Here is a 10,773-nt window from a genome sequence, read left to right as displayed (position 1 = left end):
TTCCATAAAAAGTAAAAATGCAGTGATTTCATGGTGGCAGTTTGTGTGTTCTTTGTGTTCAATTCAATTCAACTTTATTTGTATAGAGCCAAATCAAAACTAAAAGTTATCTCAAGGCACTTTATATCAAGAGTATTCAAAGAAGCCCAGCGTTCCCCCATCAGTGAGCACTTGGCAACAGCCGCAAGGAAAAGCTCCCCTTTAACAGAAAGAATCCTCAGGCAGAACCGGGCCCTAAGTGGGCAGCCATCTGCCTTGACCGGTTGGGTTGATAAAGAAAGAGAGAGGGAGGCAGAGAGAAAGAGAGAAAATAACAGCAACAGTAGAAAATAAGTAAAATTACATAAACAAAGTGAAATTATAATACATTTAAATAAATATGGCAAATGATATTAAAACTTATAGCAGGACAGAGTCTTTATCTCTACAGGACAGGCTTCCGCAGCAGCAGAGAGAACAAAGAAAACTCCAGGGTAGAAGTAGAGTTAGTGGAATGCAGTGGTAATGCAATGTCATGGATATGCACAGAAAGAGAGTGGAGGAGGAGAGAGGAACCATCTTGGGAGATGGTTCCACAAGAGGGGAGCCTGATAAACAGAAGACCCGTTCTACTTTTGGAGATACAAGGAACCACAAGTAAGCCTGCATTCTGGGAGAGCAGTGTTCTAGGGGGGTTACATGGTACTATGAGCTCTTTAAGTTAAGATGGAGAGACTGACAATTAAGAGCTTTAAAAGTAAGCAGAAGGATATTAAATTCTATTTTAGATTTTACTGGAAGCGAGTGCAGCAAAGCTCAAAATGGAGAAATATGACCCCTTTCCCTAGTTTGTTAGTATTTCTGAATAATTGTACCTAATGGAAGTAGATACAGAGTGAATAGTATTGGTCCAAGCACTGAAACTTGAGGAACACCGTGTCTAACTTTTGTGTGTATGGAAGATTCATTATTAACATGGACAAACTGAAATCGATCTGACAATTGTGATTTAAACCAGTTCAATATGGTTCCTCTAATGCCAATTAGAACAAGAACAGATAGAAGTCCTTTATCTGATGCAATAAGAAGGTCATCTGAGACTTGTCTCTGTGCTATGGTGGGCTCTGAATTCGGAATATAAACCTCAAACTATTCTCAAGTAGAAATTCACATAATTGGTTGGCGACTACTTGTTTGTGGATCCTGGAATGAAAGGGAAGATTAGATATAGGCCTGTAGGTGGCCAGTATGCCTGGGTCAAGAGTAGTTTTTTTAATAAGGCAGCCCCCCTCACACAGAATACTAAACTAGTTAAAAAAGCAAATCTGCTCACCTCTTTATGGTCATACTTCTGTGTTTGGAGACAGACCCAAGCCCTGCCCCCGGTTTGGTCATCCAGCAGGTTGCTGTTGTCAATCTTGTTTAAGTGACACCAATTATATAGAAGTTTCCAATGATCTTTTTTACCGAGACAGAATTGAGAGGCTTCTTCTTTTATTCAATCATACATGAGCGATGTATCACCAGTCATAGTGAACACATGCACTGAGTTATTCCTAGAGCAAACACATTTTTATATCAGAGTGTATTAGGGTGGATGCCTTTCCTGTAATCATTTCCTCACTAAGGTTCTATTGTAAATCATGGCTGCTTTAGCAACTATGTCACAATGACCTGCCAAGGTATAATTTTTTTTCTTCCGCTTGTATAGCGTTTTCCTCCACAGGGTTTACAGCTACTTTAAAGGATTGTGGTATGTAGCCTGCTACTAAAGAGAGATTGAGTATATTTAGTAGAGAAGTGCTATTTGAAGGATGGAAAGACTTGCTTGAGCAGCCTGGAATTGGGTCTAGAAGACAGTTTGATGATTTAGATGAGGAAATCATTGAAGATAGGTTAGTTAGTTAGGTCAATTAGAGACAAACTAACGAAATATATATCAGGTTTTACAGCTATTCCTAAGGTTCCAGTGATTGAGGATAAATCACTGCCTATGAGGGCAGGAGGTGATGTATTTTGTTTCTAATTGTTATAATTTTATCGTCAAAGAAGCTCTTTCTCTCTTGTGGATCGCCATATTCTCTCAAGTTTCCATGATGTTTGTTTTAGTTCACAGGTTTGAGTCTTGTACCACGGAGCTGATCTCTTTTCTTTGATTATCTTCTTTTTTTCAAGGGACAATGGAGTCAAGAATAATTTGCAGTGGCCCTGCTGTACGATCAACAAGATTATCAATCTGGGAGGGGCTAAAATCAGAATAGGAATTGTTAATATATGAAATTCAGTTCAGCGCTGATGGAAATGCTTCCTTAAATTTGGCTATAGCACTATCAGACAGACACCTAGTGGAAGTATTCTGCTCTGCAGGTTTTAGTCCAATAATTTAAATTTGAAGGTTATTAAGTAGTGATCGGATATAATAGAATAGGATTATGTCGGAAAACTATTAACTGATCTATATCGATGCCTTAGCCAGAACAAGGTCAAGGGTGTGGTTATGGCAGTGAGTGGGTTAACTTGCACTCTGAGAGAAGCCAATAGAGTCCAGTAATGAAATAAAAGCAGTGCTGAGGCTATCAGTATTGACATCAACATCAATATCAAAGTCATCCAACGATTATAATTTTATCAGTATCCAGGACTAAGTGTGATATAAAGTCTGAGAAGTTGGATAGAAATTTGGTGTATGGGCCAGGAGGACGATACAGAATAACAAATATAACAGGTCATGATGTTTTCCAGGATGGGTGTGTAAGAACATGAATAATGCTTTCAAATGAGGTGTAGTTGAGTTTAAGTCTAGAGTTCATTATAAGGCCTGAATTGAAAATGGCTGTGACTCCACCTCCTCGGCCAGTGTTACAAGGAATATGAGTATTAATATGACAGGGGGGAGTAGATTCATTTAAGCTGACATAGTCCTCATGACCCAGCCAGGTTTCAGTAAGAAATAATATGTCAATATGATAGTCTGAAATTAGCTCATTCATTAATAGAGCTGTTGTGTTGTGTAGGAAAGGCTGTATTTCACAACCTGCTTTTATTGCTCTTTCGTTCTGAAATGTACCATATAATAATCTTTATCTGCTCTTATCTGTAATGTTGGCCATATTAGTAGAGTATGTTCCTATTAAGAAAGACTTAGACATCTAGATAGTGGAGGATGGAAAGAATAACAATATAGTTGTTAGTACAAGATGGTTGATTACACAACAGGATATGACGTTTTCGGAAAGACACAACAACACACATATATTCTGTTGTTCTTAAATTTACAACTTATATAGTCCTTACATAGAAACAGCAGACACTGCAACATACATAATGAAAGATATATTGTCCAACAACACAAAACCTGTAAAAAATATTTACATGCACTTATACACATTTACTAATGTGTATTCATGTAGCAGACTATTTTATCAGAAGTGATATGAATGTGAGGTACAGTTCACTTTAACAAATGTTCAAACAGAAAAAAGTAATCATAATAATTTTTTTTCTCCGCAGATTTACAAAATGATGACTTCAGAATGGTTACAAAGGGTTTCTCTGGGGAAAAGGGGCTCTTCTCTCTTTGTTTCTCACACATGACGAACATCCTTTGGCAATGCCTCAGAATTCTTTTCTCTTCTTCAATGCATTGTTCTCCATTTTTCAGTGCTCAGGCTCCCATGGGAACATGCTTACACAGCTGCTCTAGCTGTTACTGACTGCACATAGACATGACTGGTGAGCATGGCTGTTTTCACCGCACCTGTCAATAGAGTCATAACTCAACTCAAACCCATACCCCTCCTGCTGCTGCGTCAAACAATGAGGACTGATCTCAAATTTCCGGTAGTTGAGATGTAACAATGGCCAAAAGCTCTGCAGGATTGAATAACTTTGATGATCTTCCTTCAAGCCCAAGTTTTTTTCCCTCAACCCGCCCCCATCTAGTCTATCTACAACCTGGTGATGCAATGTGGCAAACACTGCTTTTAGAGGTAACTGGAGATTATTTTGACCGAAAAGATAAGAAACAAGGAGCAGTGTCCACGAGGAGAAAAAAAAAAGTAATTGTGACAAAAGTGGAATGAGCCAGAATGTTTTTTCAAAGGGGTGGCAGAGCTAAGGAGAGTTGAGCGTTGTAAGATAACACCTTGTTCTTATGGGCAAAAATTTTGCAGATTGAAGGTGTAAAGAAGACTTTGTCTTAATACGACATCATTTTTAAAATGGACACAGTGACATGCAGTACATCATCACTGTGACATCATCCACACCACTTCGCCAGATAGAACCAATGGATCCAAAGCCTAATATTTTGACGAAAGTTACATTAATAAACAGGGCTGCACGTAAGCAGTACACAGTAAGGCCTTAGCTAGCCCTGAGGTTACCTTGGTAATTTTCACGGAGTGAAAAAAAGTGTAGAAATACTCAGGGGGTCCTGTTACTATAGCTCGTGTTAGTGTCTGTCTAGTAACTCTCTGTGTGTGTTGGACGTCGGCCCCTCCCACCCAGCACTCCAAGGATCCACAACTGACATAAGACAGACAGATCTCAAGCAGCTAACCCAGGAGAGCTGGCAGATGATGTACCACGTGTACTAATGTAAATGGTAACCTCACATTATGTACCATAATATTATTGCTGTTATTCTTGTGTGTTTTGCTATATTATTGTATGTCCCACCTACGGTTCCTATTGCACACCTGGCTGTTCCTGGAGAGGGAAGCTCTCTTTGAAATGCCTCTCCCAAGTTTTCTTCCTTTTCCTTATACATGTTTTAGGAGTTTTCCCTTGACTTCTTAGAGAGTGCTTGGATGTCAGGAACCATGTGCTGTTGTGGGCATGTACAGCCCTTTGAGACATTATTTGTGATATTGGGCTATAGAAATAAATTTGATTAGATTTGAAAAACTCAAATCTGATGATCACCACGTGATCACCTGGTGATCATCAGATTTGAGTCTTATATGAGACATGGAGGGAAATGTTCAATAAATACACATTCATGTGTTTATTGACACATTTACAGAAATGGGTTTGGGTTAGATAAATGGTGTATGTGTAGTGTATAATAATGGTGGGATTATAGTATGTTTTATAATTTGCTGATTGTACTGTACTGTTTGGTTTTCATCAAATGGCTTCACATAGTATTGAAATCACCGGAAATGCATAAATAACTTTCAATTTCGAGAATAAAAACCTTTTTTAGGTAACAAAGCAAATACTCAACTGAACTGAGTATTTGAGTCCAAGAATTCAACTGAAAAGTCCTTGAGGTTGTAGGTGAGTACTTGTGTAAATGTACTTCTTAGTCTCCACCTCTACTGCGCCGAGTGAGGTGGGTGTGTCTTGTTCATTCATAAAGTGTGTGAGCAGGTCTGGATATATAAGCTGTAGCAGGATAGAGGTTCATCTGATTTGTGTGCAGCAACAGCCAGGTGCAGCTATGGCCCACCTGACCAGAAGAACCCAGCTCCTCATTCTCATGCTGTTCTTCATGAGCAATGCAATAGCTTACCACAATGATGCCACAGAGACAACCAACACTCCAGGCAAACTTCTTCAAAGCACTCAGGATGAGCCTGCTAATGAAGCTGCAAACCAGGCCAGGAATGGTGGGAGACATCCAGGGGCTACTGTGCATAACGGTGAGTAAGAATACAAACTACATTAACTAGGTAGCATGGCTGTCAGGGGAAATTTAGTACACCAGTACCAGTGCAAATGTTGGACCTTTAAAAATGAGAGCACAACACAAGGGTGAGTAAAACATCACTTCTTACTTGTTTTTGTGACAGAGTCATAAAACCTTCTTCCTTATGAATGATCTTGTAACTTGTGACCCAGTGTCATCCAATTATGCAGTTTGAAACAGTGACTTCAAAACTTCTGATTACAAGTCAGAAAGTGGTACACTTGGAACCGCACAGAGATCTGATGACATAGACAGATTGTATGTGCCAGCTGTGTTCTGCTTCATGTTTGTTCTGGCCCTGCAAACAGAGGACCACTGCAGGATTGAGTGCAGGATTTGAGAAAGAAAGAAAGAAAGAAAGAAACAAAGAAACAAAGAAAGAAAGAAAGGAAGGAAGGAAGGAAGGAAGGAAGTAAGGAAGGAAGGAAGAAAGAAAGAAAGATAACCTCTTCCATCTAAACTTACAGCTGTAGTATAAATTAAACAACGTTAAATTCATTGAGCAAATGATGATAGCAAAAGATTTGGCAAGAGAGACATAAAACGAAAACAAAAATATCCTCTATCAAATGCAAAGTTATAGTACTTGATTAATGCTACTGTTGTATGAATACAAAAAACAACAGCACTGATATATACTGATATATATGCTGATATATATTGATAAAGGTATTTGGCGCTCCATATTCTGCTCTCGATATATTCAGCTCTCCATATTCCCCTTCATTCTGTATTCACTGTCTGCATACATTACAACACTAAACAACATTTAAACAACACTGGATCACCCAATTGATAATCACCTTAAAGCAACTAGGCCCAAGGTCTTTCTGGAGTTATTTTTAAATCTACACTACCCTAGATTAACTCTGAATATACCTCAGATACATAAATAATTATCTGTTTGTTTTTAGAATAGAATTTAGAATAGAAAAAAGAAATTAGTGGCATGGTAGCTCAGTGGCTAGCATTGCGGCCTCATTGCAAAATTGTCCTCGGTTCGATTTCCGACTGGGGGTAGGATCTTTTTGTCAGGAGTTTGCAAGTTCTACTCGTGTTTGCATGGGTTTCCTCCAGGTACAAACATGTATGTTAGGTCTCTGCTGTCAGTGGAAAGGCTATATATATAAAGGCTCCAAACCAATGACAAATAAAGCCTTCTCCTTCTATCATTAAGATGTACAGTGGTTTAGAGTAGATTCAATAGTTTAAACTCACTGCTATTTGGTGGCTTATCTTGTAAACAATATATCAAATATGTCAGGCAGAAAATTATGCATATGACATTAAGATGTAGATAAAAATCCAAGAGAAAATCAGAAGTTTAGAAAATGGTAATTTTCCTCACAGATAGCTCCAAGTGCAGTCGAGTCAGACTGCAGGTTACAGCAGCACTCTGCAGCTGATGTTGAGCATGTACTGTATGTAACTAATTTGTCATGTTACAGTTCCAGAGCAAAGCCAGGTGGGCTGCAGGGAGCTGAGGTCCACTAAGTACATCTCTGATGGCCAATGCACCAGCGTTAACCCCATCAAGGAGCTGGTATGTGCTGGTGAATGTCTACCAGCTCACCTGCTGCCCAACTGGATTGGGGGTGGGGGTTACACTGGGAGGTACTGGAGTCGCAGAGAAGCTCAGGAGTGGCGCTGTGTCATCGACCGGACCAGGACCCAGCGTATCCACTTAGAGTGCCAGGATGGCAGCTCCAGGACCTACAAAATAACAGTGGTGACTTCCTGCAAGTGCAAGCGCTACTCCAGACAGCACAACGACTCAGCACACATAGATCCAAATGTCGATGTCAATAACCAGAGGAACACTGGGCTCCCAGATGAGTCCAACAACTAAACAACACATACTTTTGCGTGGGGGACTGTGTCAGAAACCTTGGAGGTCCACTACAGAGATAGCTGTGTGAAAAAAATAATTACACAAGTAAAATATACCCACATGTAACCGGCCAGGGTGCTGCATTTGTTTCTAGATTTAGATTATGGTGACAGAGAAATCATTGTAAACCACCTAACCAGTTTAAGATAATCCTACAGGGACAGTCCAACCTTTTGGTATACTTACTATTACATAGGTTTTATATTCATTTAATGTCAGCTTGTCCAATGTACAGCATGTCCAGGATGTATTTAGGTTAGCTTAGCATAAAGACTATAATCGGGGAGAAACTGCTCCCCTAGCTCCATCTAAGGTGAAAGAACAGCCAACAGCTCCAAACTAGTCAGAATTACACATTGTATTAAGCTGCTTTACAAGAGTTAAAACACTAGATATTCAAAATGCTGTTGTACAATAATTTTCCATTTCTATTTCTACACAAGATGAACAACGATGATACAATACATTAATAATTTCGCTCTGGGGCTGTTGGAAGGTTTTTTCAAATGTGTGTTTTACCTCCTTTTTGCAAGGTTAAGGCCTCCCAGACCTCTCTGAACTGGACACAGAATGTGAAATCCATGTTAAACAAACACATTTCCCAAAATGTTGTTACTTTTAAGCTACAGTATGTCACTTTAATAGAAATGTTTTGTTGTTTTCACAACTCCGTAACACCATCTCTTTGTGAAAAATATCATCTCTGTCGCACTCCTACTGATGGAGTCTGGGTAAAACCTTCAAGCTCAAGAATTATTACCATGAGGGTATTGCTATCTCAACTGTCAATATGTCTTGTGTTATTGGACTCCTGAAGGCAAGAGGTTAGAAGGAGTGTAAAGTGTCATTCAAATTTCCTCCACAATTTTCACCTACTCCGCACTTACTGCTTTAACATGCAGGTAGTAGCCTAGTGTCAACTTGATTATATGATCATCAACAACAATTTTATGTTAATCAACAACATACCAACCTTATAACAACAATCTATGAGAGACATTTTAGGACACAATTCAGCTGTCACTGTGTGACCACCAGATCTCTGGACCTATAATTTGACTACAAATGAGTGCACATGAATGATCCCTCTCCACACAAGGTCTTACAAAGATTTACACCTAAAATGTGAAACTAAAGGAAAAATACACGTGAATGCACAGTGTAAATACACAGAGAACACCACTAGGTGTAGTGTAATCGGGTTGATTGGGTTGTAAATATATTGATCAGTTACAATTATCCAGGTGTAAATGCAAACTGTAGAGTTAGGACACATTTGTTAGATAATGTCCACCCATGAGTTGTAAACTTCAACATCTTTTTGTTCATTCTTATGAATAAAGGTCTTTGAATCTGGAGTTGTGATGTGCAGTAAATGCGTACCTGCACTCAAATGTCTACGGTGACATAGACAAAAAAGGTATATAAAAACATTAATGTTGCATGTCTTTGATGCAAGGAAGAAACACAAACCACCTTATGAGCTACCAATGGCGATCCAAACAGTTTGTAGCAGGATCCAGATAAAATAAGACAAGTTAATGATGTCAGACCTCCTAATCTACACCTTGTATACAGATTGAGAAGACATATTAATGTGAGGTGATAATTGGGCCGGTATGAAAAGTCTGATCAGTCTTAAACTTGGTTTCTTGTGTTTATCAACACAGGGAAGATTCATGGTTAAAAGCAGAATTAATGTCTGTGGAGGTCAGTCATCCTGTACAGTCATCCTGGAAAAACTTGTCAATCCAATATACCAAAGGTATGGCTGTGGGGCCAAAAAGTGTTTCTAGGATTCATAAAAAGATTTCAAAGTTTGAAAATGTGGAGTTTCTGTTCTGTATACCATACAGACTAAGATGCCTAGACATAGTTTGAAGCAGAGCATATTAAGGAGGGAAGTCTTTTTTTTCTTTCTTTTTTTTACCTTTCAGAGTGGATATTGACAGTATGTAATTTCTTTTTGTATGTGTGGTTTTTTTTATATATTCTGGTCATTATAACCACTGTCTGAAGTCATTTGGGGCTTAATAAATAGTTGAATGAAAACTGTTTATATGTCTGTGTTTCTGACAAACTGTAATTCTGCATGAAGCTACAGTCATATCAGACAGGCTTACTGCGAACAGGAACTCCTGAACAACAGAGGCATTAGTCAGTGACGAAATCCTCTTTTCAGCAGACCGCATACTTTCTCTTATTGTGAAAGGAATACCTTCACCTCCAGGCTAACAGGGCTTACTCCAGCAGCGGCAACATGTTGAGACGTTTTATTGTATCATATAACCATTCTTTTTTCTTTTTTTTTACAAAATGAAAGCTAGGGACTGAGGGACACTGAATAGAATCACCTGCACTGCATGAGTGCACAGGATGTTTAACTAGTGTTACCTAATGGAATCAGATGGGAGAACTAATGTGTCTTTGTCATAATACCCTGTAGGTACAGTGCTAGGAAACCACAACACAAAAGATGTGAACACTGCGTATGTCATGAACATTCGCCTGTGTGAATTAATAAAGGGCAACAGTGATGTACCGCCAAGATACTTCTCAAAGAAACACTTTCAATGAGTTCTTCTGAAAAACCATTTCTGGAAAGCGACTAATAAAAAAATACAGTAGTTATAACACAGTGTCTAAAACAGCTTTGAGCGTAATGCAAACTTGTCAACACAAGTCATACATGGAATAATACTAAATATAGCTTTTTTTTATAGATTTTTCTTCAAACTGTACGGATATGCTTTCTGGCCAATTGCGTCAGCTACTTTAACACTTAAATCTCTGAGGATCTGAGGATCAGTCGTGTCTTGATTTATGTCTTAAGCTTGAGATCTGTTTTTATATTAGTCTATATTCCAGTATCTTTATATGGTTTTTGTATGGTAACTGTCTGGTAAATGATACAATATTCATAAGATATGACAGTAGGAAAAGAGATTACCCACTCTCATCATTTGGGGCTCAAACCTGACTTTTGACATTGGATCGTTTTTACTAGTTTGCACAGACTTTTTGACTTTTAGGAGTGCCAAATGAAATTAACTTTTCCACCATTTTTCATTGTACTGCCTGCAGCAGGAGATGGTGTGTTGCATTAAGCAGGCTTCGATAGATGGAGCTGCTTTGGAATTACTTTTCTGGCTTGTGTCGCCAGCGCCGCTACTGTATATAATGGCTTCTTTTTACAAAGTTACACCTG

At 38.7% G+C, this 10,773-nt stretch overlaps 1 protein-coding gene across 1 annotated transcript; it reads left to right on the top strand.

The window, feature by feature from the left end:
* The first annotated feature begins 5,425 nt into the window (after positions 1–5,425).
* LOC143005736 (sclerostin domain-containing protein 1-like) lies at positions 5,426–7,523 on the top strand. The gene is made up of 2 exons (XM_076157094.1): positions 5,426–5,627; positions 7,123–7,523. Exons 1-2 carry the CDS (start codon positions 5,426–5,428, stop codon positions 7,521–7,523), a joined length of 603 nt encoding a protein of 200 aa, XP_076013209.1.
* Positions 7,524–10,773: the final 3,250 nt, after the last annotated feature.

Source organism: Genypterus blacodes, unplaced genomic scaffold, assembly GCF_046128005.1.
Source record: "Genypterus blacodes isolate CSIRO-AG114 ecotype Tasmania unplaced genomic scaffold, CSIRO-AGI_Gbla_v1 ptg000072l_1, whole genome shotgun sequence".
Taxonomy (NCBI): Eukaryota; Metazoa; Chordata; class Actinopteri; order Ophidiiformes; family Ophidiidae; genus Genypterus; species Genypterus blacodes.
The sequence above is the reverse complement of the archived record's forward strand: the minus strand, read 5'-3'. Positions and strand labels throughout refer to the sequence as shown.